At 44.9% G+C, this 19,065-nt stretch overlaps 1 protein-coding gene and 1 non-coding gene across 7 annotated transcripts in view; one reads left to right on the plus strand and one right to left on the minus strand.

Annotated features, from left to right (window-relative positions):
* Nucleotides 1-433: 433 nt before the first annotated feature.
* RUBCNL (rubicon like autophagy enhancer) overlaps nt 434-19,065 on the minus strand; it is a 32,010-nt gene continuing 13,378 nt past the window's right edge. For all 6 annotated transcript variants that reach the window (XM_031465998.2, XM_064493155.1, XM_064493154.1 and 3 more), the window contains 12 exons: nt 17,926-18,008; nt 17,271-17,481; nt 13,961-14,062; nt 13,444-13,504; nt 12,726-12,858; nt 11,376-11,521; nt 9,349-9,413; nt 6,874-7,112; nt 5,869-5,930; nt 3,473-3,626; nt 2,742-2,832; nt 434-1,010 (listed from right to left, as the gene is read on the minus strand). In XM_031465998.2, coding sequence (XP_031321858.2) covers nt 898-1,010; nt 2,742-2,832; nt 3,473-3,626; nt 5,869-5,930; nt 6,874-7,112; nt 9,349-9,413; nt 11,376-11,521; nt 12,726-12,858; nt 13,444-13,504; nt 13,961-14,062; nt 17,271-17,481; nt 17,926-18,008 — 1,460 coding nt within the window. In that variant the 3' untranslated portion in view covers nt 434-897. The remainder of the gene's footprint in view (nt 1,011-2,741; nt 2,833-3,472; nt 3,627-5,868; nt 5,931-6,873; nt 7,113-9,348; nt 9,414-11,375; nt 11,522-12,725; nt 12,859-13,443; nt 13,505-13,960; nt 14,063-17,270; nt 17,482-17,925; nt 18,009-19,065) is intronic.
* Nucleotides 10,726-10,798, plus strand: TRNAG-ACC (transfer RNA glycine (anticodon ACC)). The gene has a single exon. It is a non-coding gene; the product is annotated as a tRNA-Gly (tRNA).

The following is a 19,065-nucleotide window of genomic DNA, read 5'->3' on the forward strand; positions in this document are numbered from 1 at the left end:
CACATGTTTCAAGAAAGCATATAAATACAAGAAATGTTAGGCAAAAGAAATTCATAAAATTTTAGTGATTCACCCAACCTTGTTGGTAGAATGTCTATGATTTTAACGTCACTGCTGGAATCACATTGTTCGTTAACAGCTTTTTCCCACAGCTTATTTAAGTCATCAAATACCTTATGTTCAACTTTATATCTATGAGACAAACTCCTAAAGGGCAGGATAAAGTTCTGCTCACCCAGGCATCCCCTGACTTTGTGGAATAGAGCAGGCAAGTAACGTCTGATTTGTGCCATCTGAAAGAGCGCCATCTAGAGGCAACTACTTCAAACGGCACCTTCAAGCACTGCGGAGCAACTCAAACCCAGCTTGACACAGAGTAGTAACACGCAGCCTCCACACAAACCCGGGAATAAGTAAAATCTGTTAAGACTGATACAATTACAAAATGGCATTTAAGTTAGGGGGGGAAAAGCCCGAGCAAACAGATTTTTGGTTGCATTTCTGTTCGTTGAAAGTACAAATCCCTTTCACAAAACAAGTTTACAGAAAGAGGAACTGAGTAATTCATCTTGTCAGTTACAATTCATACAAAATAGGCTCCACCATTCACTAAATACAACGATTCAAATACAATTTCAGAAATATCAAAAAAACTTTAAAAAACCTGTAGCAGCAAAAACATTGAACATTTGTAAACAAAACCACCAGTAACAACCCTATGCTAAATACCAAAGAATCTTCCTTCTTTTAAAATATTAAATATATATAATAAAGAGAATATTGGCCATCTTTTTTCTTAATAGACAATACTCAATAATAAAACCATGCTATCAATAGTAGACACAGACGACATGGTCATAAGGCGTGTGAACAGTCCTTCTCGCAATACTCAGGGCATCATGTCGCTGCGGAGGGCAAACTTTCCAAAAGTCTTCTCCTCGCTCTGATCCTCGCACACCGGGGGCACTCGGAGGACTGGAAGCACTGCTTGTGAAAGCAGGCTCTGCATGCTGCAAGCAAAGAGGACAGCCGTCAGCAAACGGTGTCTGGTTTCTCAAATATGAACAGACGCTCATCCCTATCCTGGAGAGAGAGGGGGTCTGAAGCCTGCTACCAGAGTCTTCCAAAGGGAATTCAGGCAGGTGAAACTCAGAGAGATTATAAGCAGGTCATGAGGACCAATAAAACACGACGCTCAGAGAGCCTTTTGTAGTGGATGCCGCAGTGCCTCCCGGATCCACCCAAAAACTGTCCTCCCAAGGTGCTGAGAGTGTTGGGGGTTGATGGCTCAGGTGGTGGCATTCCTTCTCTGGAAATGGCCCTGATTAGAGAGAGCTGCTTTGATTAAGGTTATGCCCCCTTCCTGGCACCAGCTCACATCCAATGACTGGTCTATATAAAGTTTAAAGGCCTGGTTGGTTCTCTGTCCCCAGTTTGGGACAACGTTGAAAGGCCACCCCAGCTCCAGACTTCCCCATGAGATGCACTGTACCTTCACTGCAACCGCATCTCAGTTCAACCCCTCCCTCTGCCCAACCCTGCTGCCTTCATACCCCAGCAGGTGCTGAGTTTAAGAACATGCCCCAGTGAACTTTCTTCATGCAAATCTCTGCTTCAGAGTTTCTCTGCTGGGAACCCATACTGCGACACCGCCTAATGGGTTAGGGGAGAGAATGCTGGAGGGGCCTAAGAGGAGGGCCTGCTCATATCAAGGGTGAAGAAAGAACTCATTAGCCAGATCTCTCCCATGAAACATTTTAGAGAGCAAGGGATTTCCTGGGGCACTTATCCAGGCAGACCTCAGAGACACTGCAGGTTTGATTCCCTGCTATCATAACAAAGCGAGTATCGCAATAAAGTAAGTCACACAAATTTTGGGGTTTCCCAGTGCAAATAAAAGTTATGTTCACACTACACTGTAGCCTATTAAGTATGCAATAACATTGTCTTAAAAATGTACATACCTTAATTAAAAAATACTTTATTGCTAAAAAATGCTAACCATCATCTGAGCCTTCAGTGAAATCTTTTTGCAATAGAAATAGTAAAGATCACTGATCACAGATCACCAGGACAAATATAATGATAATGAAAAAGTCTTAAATATGGTGAGAATCACCCAAGTGTGACACAGACACACAGTGAGCACATGTTGTTGGAAAAATGGCACCAATAGACTCGCTCAGCGTGGGGTTGCCACAAACCTTCAATTTGTAAAAAACACAGTATCTGTGAAGCTCAATAAAGCAACGCAAAATATAACAAGGCTTGCCAGCATAGCAGAACAAGGGTTTGCAAATCTTTTCTGTAAAGGGCCAGATGATAAATGCTTTCGGCCTTGAGGGCCATACAATCTCCATAACAACTACTCGACACAAAAGACGACGCTTCAGGGTCAGGCGTGACTGTAATTCAGTTACAAAAACAGGGGCGGCTGCAGCTTGCCCTGATGCAAAAATGAAGTGTAGGCAAAACAGGGGCTACTTCGTCTCTCTGAACCCTGTTCTGAGAGACATCATCCTTTAAATCTGCCCTACTCCTCCCTGTGCACCCCAAACCTTACCACCTCCAATTCCACATACAAGCACGCACCAGCATCATGATATTTTGAAGAAATAACACTGTGCTTTAGTTATTAAGCTGCTTTAAGCTTAAGTTAATTTTGTGCTTAAGTCATCAAACTAAAGTTACCTCTGCACTGAAGTTATTAAGCTATTATGAAGGTCACGGTGTTAAGGTACCTGAGCATCTTCTACATGTCGCGGTCTGAAATGGAAAGATGACAGCTGTGCTCCGGCAGAATTCACAAATGAAGCCCTTTCCTTGACACAGCTGTGAAAACAAGAGTCAAAAAGTTGGAGTCTTCACTGGTAATGTTTCTTCTGCTGGAGGAGCTGAGTTACCACTTTTACTGAACTTTATAAATACCAACTTTTAAATGTCTATGATCCTAGCCTGTAGGAGGAACAGGATATGATATATCCTGCCACGATGAACAGTCCGACTGGGACAATAAATGAGCGTTTGTTTTGGCCTGGAGAAACTGCACATTAAGCCAGTGTGAGGCACCAGAGAAAGAGCATGATTTTAAACATGTGTTTTTAAACGGCCTAATTTTGTTTCTGGCAGCACCCCTGCAGTTCTTTAGCCTGTGAAGGCAGAGCTCGGGTTCCACTGCATTCTGAGTCCACTTGGCTGTATGTGACACATCAGAGCAGATGGGAGTCGAGGGAGGCCCCATGCAGGGCTTGGCGCCCAGACTATAAGTTGCTTGGCCCAAGCTCGCCTCCCAGTAGGATACTCTTGGTTTGGTACTTAACACCTCTGAGCCTCATTTTTCTTGTCTGTAAATAGCGTTGGCAGCACATCCCTCAGGGTTTGTGAGGGTTAAATGACATAAAGTGCTGAACAGCCAGCAAAGGCCACAGAAAGGACTGCTCAGGGATGCCCCGCCCTGGCAGGCAAACCTCACCTCACAGCCAGCCACGTGCGCAAGGGAAACTTTCAGGATGTCCTTGAGCAAGGGTGCCAGCAGCCCTTTCTTGACCCTGACCAGGTCCTCCAGGGAGAACAGGTGGAGTTCATCAGTCAAATGTCCAGGCACCTGCTCAAACTCCTGTAACGCACTGCCCGAGAAAAAACAAAGAGGAAGTCAAAAGCCCACCCACACAGGCCAGGTCAGAAGAAGGGGGATGCCTTTTCCAGGCACTCACACTTAAATTTTTAACTCAATTAAAAAAAACAATAGCCCCAGGAACAAGTTAACCTTACTCCCCACTCTGCATTTTGCAAGTTTGCTTGGAATCCAGGAAGTTAAAGTTCCAAAAATGCTGATTTCAGAAAGCTGAACGAGGAGAGAGAAGTGTTTCTTGCAGCCTGTCCACGCACACACAGTGAGCAAAAGGAAACTGAAAATTTGTTTTCAAGTCCTAAAAATGGGTACTGAGATAAAAATTACCACCTTATTCATTCCAGCTAAATTTCAAGCCCATCAGTGTCACTGACTGATGTCTCAGGAGAGTTACTATGACTCCCAAATCCACGGGTCGGGTCCAGCACTGAGATTAAGACTCAGGCATTCAACTGCAGGCTGGTCACAGCACTTGGATGTCCCAAGGGCATTCAAAACTGAATGTAATCTTCCCTAAGCCTTCCTGATTGCCTCCCGAATTCCCTAAATCCATTAGCGGCATCCCCGCTTGGGACTGCATTCCCAAGCCAGCCACTGTCTGCACTGGCCTTTACATTCCAGTGATGCCAAACCACGTTTAATTCTGGCTCACACTGCTTCCCCTCTGCTGAAGGAGCCCTGACCCCTGGGCTCAGCTCTGACTGGCTCTCCAGGAAGCCTCGTCTGCTCACTTCCCCACCTCATCCCTTATGAACTATGTGATGCCTCCCGAGCGCCCTCAGGGCACGTGCACTGTGACTGACACACACTCTGGCAATGATCTCTTTGTGCTGACTTTCTCCCTAGACTCCTCCTTAACATGTGTTCTGTTGATTTTTTTATCTGACACACCGAATGGAGATTTAAGAAATTTTCGTAGACGGTAAGAATTGGAGATATTGTTACATGTTATGGAGAAAACTAAGGTCCTGAGAAGAAATTCACCTTTTACGCCAAGGCCCAGGTTGAGATGGAGCTCAAGGTCAAATGACTACAGAAGACAAGCTCCTCCCAAGAAAAGTAATTCAAAAGCAATGCAGCATCATTAAACAAAGATCAGAAATGAAGCTTTAAAACAGAACAAAAAATTTTAAAAATCTATGATCCCAACTCTTATAACAAAAATCTTAACTCCTTGAGTAATCTACTTTTCTTCCACTTAAAAATCTCTATCTCTGTCAATGAATTCATGCCTGACCTTTACGGCTGCAGAAGTTCATTGTAAGGATATACCTATATATGTGGTTAGAGATTCAGCTAAAGCCTAGTGGGGTTTTTATTTTTGTAATAACAAAAGATATTAAAAACCTATTAAATGTTCAGTAATGGGACAATACTCATTATCACATCATAGTATAGAATATTACACAGCCAATAAAAGTCTGAAACACCACTAAATGAGGGGTTTTAAAAGGCCATTAGTTCCCCCATGAGCATAGCAGCACTAGTCACAATAACCAAAAGAAAGCAACCCAAGATGGATGGATGGATGGATAAAAGGTGGAATATCCACACAATGGAATCTCATTCAGCCTTAAAAAGGAAGGAGATCCTAACACAGGCTACAACGTGGGTGAAGCCAGAAAACATTATGCTACGTGAAATAAGTCAGTCACTAAACAAGTACTGTGTGATTCCACTCATATGAGGTACTTAGAATAGTCAAAATCACAGAGACAGTAAATAGAATGGTGGTTCCCACGTGCTGGGGGAAGGGAGACTGGGGAGTTGTTTAATGGGTACAGAGTTTCAGTTTTATAAGATGAAAAGGGTTCTGTGGATGGAGGGTGATGATGGTTGTACCACAGTGTGAATGTACTTAACCCCTTAACTGTACACATTAAAAAGGGTTAGGATGGTAAATTTTATGTTATGTGTACTTGACCACAATTTAAAATAATAATAATAATAATAATAATAATAATAATAATAATAATAATAATAATGGCCACTGGCTAGAGTTGTTTCATCCTTGTTACTGGGCCAGTCTCCTTAATATATTAAATTCACTGCTAGTGAGGTAGAAGGTTTAGCAACATTAAAGAGAGGGTCTGCATTCCTAAGGAGAGACAAGAGGTAACTGCTGAGCTCAGAGGCTGGAGGAGCTGGACCAGGAGGTGCAGAGGATTAGCAAATGTGTGGAGGTTATCAAGCCCCCACTTCACAGGCCCACGCCGCCCCAGCCCCAGCAGTAGTACCTTTCAGCAAACCTGCAGGTCTTCAACAGCTTCTTGACATGGAATAGCTGCTCCTGGAGTTCCTAACGTGAGAAACCAAACAGGGGGAAGGTAAATGTGATAAACAACACTGGCAATGTCGAAGTCAAAACTAAGTGTTATTTCTAACCTCGAAATGCTACAACTCTATACAGTAAGCCTTTGGAATAAACAGTCTGCAGAGCAGGGGCTCATGATTGAGTCCAGAGAGCTACTGAGGGCCCAGGCAGGACTCAGGTTTTTGGGGAGCCTGAAGCTTACATAAGGGGGGGGGGCATCTTTAAGAAAAACACCAAACTATGTGTAAAAGAAGGAGATGCTGCGATCTGAGACAACATGGATGAACCTGGAGGACATCGTGCTAAGTGAGATAAGCCAGACGCAGAAAGACCAAAACTGCATATCTCACATGTGGAATCTAGAAGAGTCGAGTATGTAAAAGCAGAGAGTGGAAGGGTGGCTCCTGGGGCTGGGGGTAGGGGGCAGGGGGAGATGTTGGTCGAGGGTGCACAGCTGTGGTCATGCAGGGTGACCAGGTCTAGAGATCGAATGGACAGCATGACGACTGTAATTTCCGAGACTATTAAACACCGGAAATTCGCTGAGAGTAAATTTCAGGAGTTGTCACCACACATACGCACAAGGTAACTGCGGGAGGAGGTGGGTATGTTAACTAGCTTGGCTAGCAATCATTTCACTGTTAGTATGTATAACACCAAATGGCCACGCTGCGCACTTTAAACATTTACAACATCTATTTAAAAGATAATAAAATTCAAAAGCTATGTATAAAGGACAGCTAGGCATACATGTAAGATTCAGTATGGGGCCCAAGCAGGCGAGGGCCTCTGCAGCATAAGCTCCATGCACTGGAGGGTAAACCCGCCCCTCAGAGGGTCTGTGTGGATCCCTGAGCCAGGGGAGATGCCCATTTACAGGACCCTCTGAGCGGCTGGCCTCCCTTTCCCCAAAAAGGCAGCTGCTCACCCTCACTCTGTCCAGCTCCTTGGCCTTCGTATAGAGGCTGTGGCTGCTGTTCCGCAGATTGAAAATGGGCTGGTGCCAGATGCCGTCCAGCAGCCGTTTGGAGAAGTTGCTGACATAGCATTTCCTGAAGTCCCACAGCCTGAGGACCCGGGCAGGGAGGCAGGACTCCTCGTACGAGTGGCAGCAGTCACAGAAGTACCTGCCCAGGTATTCGCAGTACCGGAGCCGCTTCACAAACCCTGCGGGGCACGCGGGAGGCTGAGCATCACTCCCCGGACGCTGGAAACCCGCCCCCGCCTGCCCCCCGACTCCCACCAAGGTCAGGACTCAGGCTGCTCTTTTCCTGCTGAGGAAGCCATGCTGGGGAAGATCTGGCAGGGACCAAAATCACGGCCGTGCGTGAGCTCTGCTTCCCTGGAACAGATGTTGGAAAAGAGAAACCCCTCGCCAAACACTCCTGGCTTCAGAAGATGGGCGCTGTAAACAGCGGTGTGGCCAAAAGACCATGAGATTCAGGCTCTGGAGATGTGACGGGAGTCCCGACCCGCCTCTCACTGGCAGGAAGCCTCTTACTAGCCGGAATCTCCTCAGGCTGACTGTCCTGAGGCCACACAAAACAACTCAGAGCTGGATTCTGTGATATCACACAGATGAAGAGTGCTTTGTAAACGATAACGCACTCCATGCACATGGTTAGGAAGTAGCGCCAAAAGAGTTCCTGGATAAATCAGTGAGGGAAAAAAATGCACAAAGGATGGGAATACATGGAAAGATGAGGCACAAATAACCAGTATAGAGATGTGAAAAACACTCAATCTTAGTAACAAAGACATGCATATTACATGAGTGAAATACTTGGCTTTGCCTCAGACTGTCACAAGCTTAGAAGCTACCTCAAAATGAAGAGTTAAAACCATCCTAAGAACTACAGGAAGTTCACAGGAAAAGTCCAAAATCGTTCACGTGGGTGATAATGCGTCAGCCCGTGTGCTCTGCCTACCTCTGCAGCGTGTTTTCGCCTCTTATTCTCACCCTCCAGTCACACAGGACTTCTCTGCAATCGCCTTGGGCCCTTTGCCTATGGTGACTCCCCTCCCCCACACACTCCTGGGGGGACAATCACTTCCTTTTGAAGCCTTTCACTCCCAGGCCCCCTAAACCCAGATGAAGTTCCCTGGCTGTAAACCCCACAGCACTCTTGACTTTCTCTTTCATTGCAGGCATCACCCTGTTATTCACTTGACTGGTAACTTCCTGTCAGCAAGCTCCATGAGAGAAGGGACCATCCTAGTATCAACAGGGCAGGCATATGTCTCCACATTTGAACAAACTCCAAGAAGTACTTTAAAAGCTGTTGGAGTCATAGTCATGAGTTCATAGTTTCTGATTCATGCGTTCAGTATTGACTGAGGCACCAGGATACAGTGGTTAACCAGACACATGGCCCCGACTAGCCTAGCTGGGAAGATGAGTCACTCAAAGAAAATCAGTTCCAACTGGGATGCCCGGCAGGGGCCATCAGTCAACATGGGAGAAGGAAGTTCAGATGGATTTCTGCTATTTTTATTTATTGAGGTGAAGATGCCCAAAGTCTTTTTCCTTCCAAGAATGCCAAGGGAACCCTTTCCAGCAAAGCTCCTCTTCGCAGCCTTCCACCAGTCAGACCGGTGGACACCCTCATAGCAGAACAAGTGAGTCCCAATCTCAAGTGGGCAACTCGCTTTTCTGACGGGTGAGACCTGATTTTCTAGGCCCTCGGACCACTCCCTGAAACCCTCCCAGAGGAGTCTGGCGAGCTCCTGGTAAGTTATTCGATCATTCAGCAAACATCTTTTGAGTCCCAACTGTGTGCCAGGAGCTCTTGTAAGAGCAGGAGACAAAGCAATGAGTTAAACAGACCACATAATCTGTCCTCAGAGAACCGAGAATCTAGCGAGGGAGACGGGCAATAACGAGAAAAATCAGTAAAACAGGAGAGAGTGTTTTAGGAAGATAAGCACTAGAATAAACAGTAAGAAGGCAGGGGAATTTAATGTGCACACGTGTGTCTGTGGCCAGGAAGGTGGCGAGGTGGACGGACAGTTTCAGCAGGGAGACCAAGGAAGGGCTCCGAGTGAAGATGGGGAGGCAGGAAGGTAAGCAGCCAGGAGACATCGGGGGAGGGCATCCCAGGGAGCGCAAACCACAAATGCAAAGTCAGGAGTGAGCCTGCCACCTTCAAGGACCAGCAGCGAGGCCATGTGGCTGGAGCAAAGTGCCCAAGGTAGAGAGAACTAGGAGATAAGAGCCCGGGAGGTAACGGGTGGTCACCCAGCCTTGGAGGTCACGGTGGCCTCTTCACGCACGAGAGGGCCATGTCACGAAGCGCCTGTGACAACGTCTCATCCAAGGCATTTCTCACAAAAACTGTGCACCGCCCAACTCAGTTACTCTCATCATCGCGCAGTACGCAGGCCACCCACTGTCCGTACTTACTAGGTTCTATCGGAGTTCCGCAGCCGGCGCAGAGGAAGTTCTGGGCTGCTACCACGAGGTCCCTCCTGAGGGCAGAGAATGAGAAGAGCTACATTTCAGAAAAGGCCAAGGGAGCATTTTTCACCGGTTGGAAAAGAAACTGAGCTCATGATACTTTTCTTGGCTTTGGGACCTTAATTCTGTCATTTTCCATTTGGGAAAGAAACAGAATTATTCCACAGTTTTTTCTAGTTGGCATCTCCAGGCCTTTTAAAAGCCCCTGCTACCATGAGAGCTGAAGTCAGGATCTCAAGTAACTATTCCACCAAGGGGGTCTTTGCAGACCTCGCGGGGCACCCACAGGGTTCTCTCCAGAGAGAACCAGACGCACGTAACGTGTGGGAGAAGGTGCAGGGGACAAGACACCAAGAGATGACATACTTGGGAAGTTTACAAATAGATTCAAAGGAATTTAGATGAATGAGAGGTAATACATGACAACGCTATCAAACATTTCTGGTGAATCTAATAAAACTGAAAAATGAAAAAAAAGTTTCAAAAAATATAGAAAGAAAGGATGATAGCAAAAAAAAAAATTTCTGGTGAGAGTCTATGGAAGTGCTTTCTGTTGAATTATTAGTGCCATGATTTCCCATGTGATTTGGAAATATGGAGAACATTGTAAAATTTAATGACAGTTTAGGGTCAGCAAAAATGGCCAAGGTAAAAAAATGTGGAACCCTAGCCATGTGCCTTAGAGAGGACCCAGGAAATCCTAGAGGAATGACACCCCATATTGAGGAAGGTGACCTGCTACAAGGTCTGGAGACTGGGCTCTTCTGCCCAAGCAGCCCCAGAGACCTCCGTGGCGCTCCCTCAAAAGGAAAGAATGAAAGGGAAGCCAGTCTGCAAGGCACTTCCAAGGGGCACAGGCAATACCCCTCCCCAGTCCCTCCATAACTCTACAGTCTGCACATTGAATTAAATATCAACCAAGAGGAACGGAAAATTGTATTTGGTTAAAATGTTCCTTTGTCTACAATGTCATATACTCTCAGAAGAAATAAATTAAACTACCACTTTAAATTATTATATATATTATATTATATTATTATATATTATATTATATACCTATATATTTTAATAGAATTTATACATTTATATAATTTATAATATATTTATTTATATATATTTATTTACATTTAATATATTTCATATATATAACAGATTTATATTTTATATAACTACATTTATATTTAATTTATGATATATTTATATACATTTAAAAGATTTATATATAACATATAATACATTTATTTCCCTTTTTTGCACCATCTTAGTTGTTTTGTCTTTTAGGATTTTGTTAATTCTTAGAAAACAAAGATATTTTTACTAGGGGGAGGGCATAGCTCAGTGATAGAGTGCATGCTTACCATGCATGAGGTCCTGGGTTCAATCCCCAGTACCTCCATTAAATAAATAAATACATGAATAAATGAATAAATAAATACCTAATTTATTTATTAATAATAAAAAATAAATAAATAAATATCTCCCCCCTTAAAAATTTTTAAAACATATTTTTATTTGTATTCTGTTACATTTCTTAACTATAGGAGCTTTCTTCAAGATTAGAGTTTTCCTTTTAAAAAATTTTATTCATTGACTTTTAGTTCACCTTGCATTGGAATATAGAGCAGTCTGGTCTTCTAAAATTACTGTATGTAATTTTTTAGGTTCAACTTTAGCTGCTTAAGATAAGCCTATTTAATGTTCAATTGTTATGTAACGTTATATAATGTTCATAATTAAGGATACATAGCTAAATTTTCAAACTTGTCATAACTTACAGAGGCCCAAAGCCTGTGATAAAAGAGATGCCAAGAAAGCTAATTCAGAAAAATATGCCCAACTTTCCTTTTCCTAAAACAAATGTTCTTTTGCCCCTCGGTGCATTATTTTTTGCCTTCACCTATTTCCACAAAAAGGTGGGATCTATCACAACTGGTTTTAACTGGATTGGAGCTCGAGCAGCAACCCCGACTTACTTGAGTGGTGGATGAACATTAAATATGATTTGAAACCTTGGGGGCGCCCAGTCTTCAGTCCCTCTGATCCTCGACTTCAGTTTAATTTCCTCCAGTATATCCATGCTGGATTCAAAGTCTTTCCCAAGATGCTCTTCATCCACAACCTGCATAAATAACACAGAGGAGGATTTAGGAGCAACTCAAGCAAGCTGATTCAGGAACTGAAATAAGAAAGAAGCTTCCAGTGTGTTTCCACCACTAAAATTTACCTTGAAAATCGAAAACTACTTTCAGCTGAAAAAAAGGAAACAGCAAGCACTCTCCTGGTATCTAAAGCCATCTGCAGAATTGCTTGAAACACCACCCAGCTGAGATCACTTTGCTTAGTATTTTTCGTTAGTTCATTTGTTTCCGGGCTTCAGATTACCATGAGGAGGTCAGTGTGACCTGGGATGCTTCTACACACAGCGGAAGCCTCACCCGGCCTAGGCTGACAATGCTGCCCATCAGAATCCCCTGTTACAGGCAGACTTCCCCAGAAACAGCCCTCTTCAGACACTGCCCTGCTTAGACACGTGCAGAAGCTCCCCTCCAAACCATTAAACTTCTTTATTAGCATTTAAAATCCAAACTCTGCAAATAAGCATCTACGTCCTCTACAGTTTGGCTGCTTTTGAACCTCATTTCCCCGGGAAGATTAAGATTAACACCCTCCCCACCTGACACACAGATACACACAAACACTCCTTATCCAACCACAGCAAATCACTCCGCTCAAGAACCACACCACGCACCTCCTGTCGCTTTGACTCCAGCTGTCCTTTGCCAAGAACGCCCTTTCACGCGTCCCTACCCGCTGCAGTTCTGCCTGGCCTGACACTTAGCTCAAGTTCTGAGCTCTGCAGTCAGCCTTTCCAAGTTCCCCTGATGAAATGAAACACTGCCTCCCTGCACTTGCAGAGTGCTTTTCACCAGCCCCGATTTCAGCCTCTGCCACACAGCCCTCTGCCCCTGCTGGGCTGCCTGCTCAGCAAGGGAACCTGCCTGGATTTTCAAATGAGGCAACCTGGGGCTTGACTCCTGCCCTTACTACTGACCAGCCCTGCTGAGGGTCTGGAACTAACGCTTTAAAATTAAAATAACAGCAGCATCTACCTAACAGCAGACTTCTGAGGACTGAAAGTGAATTGTTGAGCATGGTTCCTGGTGCATCACAAACACTCCATAGACACGAGCCACATCCTTCATTTCCCGTCTCCCTGATACCCAGCGACCACACAAGGAAACACACGGATGTCTGATGTGAACAGCTGGCAAAATGGGAATTCAGCAACTTTCAATTCCAGGTCAACTCGGGCTGATACTTACTACTGAGCCGGCCGGATTCAGGGAGCCTGCCAGCGGATGGTTAACTCCTGAGGACACCCAGCACTTCCGGAATTCTCCGTAGAGCTCTTTGGCGAGTAGCTCAGCAGAATTGAAGTTTGGCTCATAAACAACACTGAAATATAAGAGACGCAAAGAATGGAAAACTATATTTATGAGACGTGTGTTAAGGGTCTTCTGCTTCTGGTTTTTGGCTATCCCTCCCTCTCCAAAAACCGGGGTGGGAGGGGCATCACACAAGAGATTGCATCAACCACCCCCCAACAGTTCTGTTAAGCAACACAATTCCACAGGCTCCACAGAGCAGCTTGTGTCTATTGAGGGCACCAAGGCGGGGAAGGGTGGTGGAATGAGCACCAGAGTCAGAAGACCTGAGTTCAAGTCCCACCCCTGCTATTTAACAGCACGGTGCCCTAAGGCGCATCCTGTCTGAACCTCAGTTTCTATATCCATAAAATGAGGTTTAAAAAAACCCCACCCAGCTTATCCCTGAGGATTACATGGGAATGTGTACAAAAGTGTTTTAAATCTCCTAAAAACACTGTGGGAACTTTAGTGGTGATGGTGTCATTTCTAAGCAGTAAACCCTGTTATTGGAACTAGGTGAATCTGGCCTGAGGTGTCTGAGGCCCATTGTTCCCAGCGCCTCAGAGGTGACAGCCTGGGGGTCTATGTGCAGGTGCACATGGAAGAGAGATACCTCTTAGAGGAGCCGCAGGAACATTCACAGGTCTCTGTGATGTCGCTAAACTCTCCAAGCTCTGGGAAAATCAAAGAAAGGGTAGTGAGGTCTTTTAGTCTGTTTCACTTAAGGTCAATTTTATAAGAATACAAAGATAGCTCCCTGCATCTGAGAAAGGACCAATTATTTAGTATCTCCATACTGTACGTTTTTTTGTGTGTGTGTTTCTATTAGGAGACTCCAGCTAATGATTAAAGATGGGATGGGACTGGGTTTGAAAATGTGCCCATCTGAAAATGTCACCAAATACAATTGAGGGGCCAGATATCAGACCATAATGACTATCTGCTTTTACATTCAGTTTTACAAGTGAGATGAGAGATTAATATCAAGACATCTTATTTTTTTAGATCAGGTTCATGATCTTGGGAGGAGCTCCTCTGAAAGCCACTATGACGGCGTATTGCCTGTCAGTGTGTGTTGGTGGCGGGGAAGGGAGGCGCCTAGTCACAGGGGAGGAGTTTCCAAATCTTACCTACGATAACGAATTCATCCAAGTCACCTTTGCAGTCCTCCTGCATCACATCATAGGAAGTAGATGTTTCAGCCACTGGGCTGACCTGTAACACAGCACAACCTAGAGAGAGAAAGGAAGGGGGTTTCACCAACAGGGAGAAAAAGAACCACCACCCAACCTGCAACATCCAACTTAACTGAAATCGGGGAATGAAAGGGCCAAGAGTTTAAAAGAATTTAAAAATTCATCTGCATGAATTAACAAACGCAGGGAGCTATTTTTGTGTTGTTCTTACATTCACATGATTAAATGAAACAGACAGCTGAGTATATGGGAGTCAGAGGAGCAATCTGCCTACTTTTATGTAAGTTTGAAATTTTCCGTAACACAAAATTTAACAAAATGAAAGCGGGGTAAAAATAGTCCTTTTTTTTTTTCGCAGTGAGGCAAAGGGTATAGGTGACACAAACATTGTGCTGGGTTGACTGTGTTCCCCCCAAGAACCTGTGAATGTGACCTTATTTGGAAATAGAATCATTGCAGATGTAGTCAGGATGAGGTCACACTGAATCAGGGTGAGCCCTAAATCCAATATGACTGGTGTCATAAAAAGAGGGAGACGCAGACACAGACAGAGATATACAGAGAGAACACGGTGTGGAGCTGAGGGCAGAGACTGGCAGGATGTGCCTACAAGCCACGGAACATCAAGGATCACCAGCAACCACCAGAAGCCAAGAGATGCAGAGAACAGACTCTCCCTTAGAGCCTCCTGAAGGAACCAGCACTTCCCACACCTTGGCTTCACAAAGGAGCTACTTGCAGTCCATTTAAAATGTGAAGATATTGAAAGCTACCTAAATGCCAAATAATAGGGAACTGATTTTGCAAATCATGCTATTACCTCAGGAAATAATATCATCGAAAAATGTGAAAACTGTAGCAACACAGAAAAACCAGATAGGAAACACTGTTAATATAATCTGATCGTATTACTGATGTAATGACATTAATATGAATGTATTATTACTATGTACCCACTTGAATAAACATAGGAGAGAAACACTTGAATAAACATAGGAGAGAAACACAGAGAAACGAACTGTTGTTTAAGGAACGATTGTAGCCTGGAGATGACAGAGAGGTTACATGAATGAGCTTCCTAGAGGACTGGCCAGGGTTTAAAACCACACTGCTCCATCCTCACTGGGGGACAATCAGCTTCTCAGCTTTGGTTTCCTCATGGGTTAAAGGGGGCAATTTCACCCACCTCTATGTTTCCCACACTCTTTTGATCAGGGTGGGCTGCAACATACAATCCACACTGCAACCTAGTACGGGAGCAAAAATACATTTAACTGATAAAGTTCCAGGAAGCGCTGCTCACCCTGAGTGAGGTGCATGTTAATATTGTCTAGTTTTTCGTTTTTTTTTCAGATGCTCTAATGACCAACCTGCAACTTGTAGAAAGCTGACCTACCTCATGGAGTGACATCTCTGACCATAAATTTCACAAGAGAGATACTTGATAAAAGAGAAATATTTTTACTTGGGTGGTAGAAATATTTTAAAATTTCATTTAACATATTCATATTTAAAAAAATTTTTTCTCAGCTAAATGTGAGCTTTCAATCAGCCATCCAACAAATATTTATAAAATACCTATTTCAGGCAAGCCACTATATTGAATGCAAATATAAATAAGACAAATCCTCATTCATGCAAGATCTCATGAGGTGGCTGAGACACCAACACACTTAACCACAAGGAAACACAGGTGTGCACCACGAGCCTTCAGTATTTCAGGGGCGGGGGAGCCACACACATAGACAGAGCATCGTGGAGCACAGCTTACATTTCACATCACATGAATGGTACCCTGTTCCCTGTCCAGAAACAGGATGGAGCACGGGCATAAGGAGGAAGAAAGAGTCAACGGCAGAGTACAGTGTACAGAAATATGAACCCCTTCTTTCCCACCCACGTGCCTCTTCTCCCCATGGGTGGCCTCAGAGGGGATGATGGCCCATGTCACATTCCCGGGCTCCCCAGCCACCAGTGGCTGAGCAGCTGTGGACACCCAGTCAAAGCAGGCCCGATCAGGTCCACTTCTGGGGTCCTGCAAGACAAGGTTGAGCTGTGAGACCCTGGCAGAGCCATCGGGGGACTGCAGAGCTGAAACCAGATGCCTGGGGCAGGGGTGGGCAGAAGTCAAGCTGCAGAAAAAGGAGAAGGAAGCAGCTGCAGGAAGAGAAGTGATGAGAAGCCACAAATCCCCCAAAAGACAGATGCAGGAGCTGCCTCTCTACTGGTCAATTGTGTATTGGCCCCCACTGGGCTCAATGAGGATGCTTGCTGTCCTTTAAAAAAAAATTCCTTTAAATTTGAGCAAGGTTGTACATTCAATAACTATTGATCGTACACCTATTTTGTGCCAGGCACTGGGCTACATACACATTTTACCACGTGGAGTTAGCGCTTCCTTCATTACTGAAAGGTTCCTAATTAAGATGCTAAGTAAAGGCGGTCCCAAGGAAAAGTAAGCTTTAGTTTTTAATCTTTTTTTTTTTGAAGGAGGGGGGTTGTGAAGGAGTGATAGATGACTAGTTTAGAGATGTTTAAGTTAGTTGGTTATCTGCCAACCAGGTAAACATGTTCAACAGGTCCCAGCCATGTGAATCGAGCACTTAGAAGAAAGATGCTGGACAAATTCAGGAGATGTCCATACAGAGGGAATAATGGAAAGGTACTGCAGTGGGTAAAATCTCCCAGGCAGTGACTATGGAGAGAGAATCTAGGACTGAAGCAGGACCCACACTTGGGATTGGGAAGAAAATGGCAAGCACTAACCTCAGTTCTCAGCTTAGGTCCCCTTCACTCTGGGAAGGCTCCCTGGATCCCAGAGTGAAGGGAGCTGCCCCGACCCCATGACCTGCCTCGCTGGACACCTGCCTCTGTTGGCTCTGTGCTGCCACATCCCTTCCTCAGCCTCTGCTCCGGCAGGACAGCTCCTGGGCCGAAGGGGCACACTCGTGGCCTGCTGACCCCCAGCCCATTGGATGAATGAAAGAGGACCACGCATGTGGAAGGCGAGCCAGGGGAGTGCTGTGTGACAGAGGATGGAGGAAGAGGGCCGACGTCAGCCTCTGCCAAAAGGAAAAGGAGGATGGAGCCCAAGAGAGAAGCACATCATTTCAACAACTGAATGGACCATAATGACCAACAGTCAAGCCCAAATGGCAGAAACGGCGGGGACTGTGGCGGCCACTGCAGAGGAGATGTGCGTGCGGGATGCAGCATAGGGCTTTCTCAGCTGTGCCCCACTCGCCTTCGTAGCCACTGTCCGACGAAGTGGAAGACCCAGATTCCTGCTTCACGTTGGTGTAAAAGGTCACTTCAGGGTCTACTTGATCGTTCCCAAGTGACCCACCAGCCTCTCCCGTACTCCAGCTCTCTGCGTGCAGCTGACTCAGAATATCACACTTCATTTTCTCCATGATTGATATAATCATATCGGCAACATAAAAGTGGGCATTTTCCTGTAAAAAAAAAATCTGTTAAAATACAAGCATAATCAACATTTTTCACCAAGGGTGTATTAGATTGAAAAATCAATAAAATGTATTTAAGTGGACTTCATGCATAGAAATATAAATGTATTTAACTAAGTTATTATAGGTCATCACATGAAGTGTAGCCCCTATCTTTCAGAGACAGAAGATTGAACCCACTGTAACCAAGGGATGACCTGAATCGATTTTCTTGTGATATAAGCCCTAGACTGGTGGTGCTCCAATGGTAGACATCATTCTTCAGTCATGGGAAACTTCCCAGCTGAGTACAGACACTACCGATCAGATGCTGAAAGGAAACTTATCTGCCATGCTTTATCCAGGGAAGTTTCCAGATTGAAATCAGAACAGCATTATCCAAGGGATTACCACTCTTGGTGGTTTTAAAGAGAGAAAAGAAGATACGTTCACCTTTTCAACATCGACAGGGAGCACGAATGCCTCCGGGGAGAAGGAATTCAAAGGGACGTTTCTTCCGCTGACGTGAACAGCACCTGCCAATACAGCAAAGTTGTGAACAGTGGAGAAAAAGAAGTTCAAAGATTATCGAAGAAAATAAAGCAATTCTTGGGAGTGGCTTTTAAATATCATTTTTTTTAAATTAGCACAATTCTAGAATAAATTAGGATGACAGGAGAAGAAAGACCCTCCTGATGGTTGGCCTTGCAGATGGGAAAGGGTTGGCACTTGTACAAGAGTAACCTGGGAGGACTCCTGAGAGGAGGCAGCGGCAAGCACTGGGAGGGAGGAGACCAATGAGGCAAAGTGGGTAGGAAGACAAGGGGATCATGGAGGGTGAGAAAGAACAATCTAGAAGCAGGGCCATGAGATTATGGAATCACTCCCTCAGCTCACTGTGATTGACCCCAAACTTCCTGTTTACAGAAACAAAATCTATCTGAAAAAGGCCAGCACTGCTTCTCCAAAATGATCTTCCTCCAGTCAAAAACAAGAAGCAACTGCAGAGGGTGTATTTGGCTGATTCATCCATTCTGCACCTCGAAGCCGCTCGATTACTGGCAGTGAACACCACCAAGGCAAAACGACGTCTGTCACGGGACGCCTTATTGCGGCATGGAAGGCAAGACATTTCTGTGAGATCCCTAAGTGCTGCTGTCCCAGCCTGATGAGTCAGAACGAACTGTTGCTGGTGTCTTAATGGTTTTAAAGGTCTCAGGGTGGCAGACAGAGAGGTAGCAGGATCCCTCACACCCCCTGCCTCGTCCTCAGGGACCCCACTATTCTGTTTGGACCTCTCAGCTTCAGAAGCCGTCTGGGGTGGGCAAACTTTTTCTGAAAAGGACTAGGTAGTAAATATCATAGGGTCTGAGGGTCTGTTGCAACGAGTCGGTTCTGCCACTGTTCTGAGAAAGCAGCTGTAGACAAAACAAACACAGCTTTATCAGTAAAATCAGGAGTCTGGCTGGATTTGGCTGCAGGTCACAGTTTCAGGACCCTGAGGATAGGGGAAAAAGCACAGAGAAGAACCAGACAGTGGATTCCAGCTCTAGCTCTCGGTGCACTGGCTGCACCTCTGCAGTAAAATTTCCT

The sequence above is a fragment of the Camelus dromedarius genome, chromosome 13 (genome assembly GCF_036321535.1).
Source record: "Camelus dromedarius isolate mCamDro1 chromosome 13, mCamDro1.pat, whole genome shotgun sequence".
NCBI lineage: Eukaryota > Metazoa > Chordata > Mammalia > Artiodactyla > Camelidae > Camelus > Camelus dromedarius.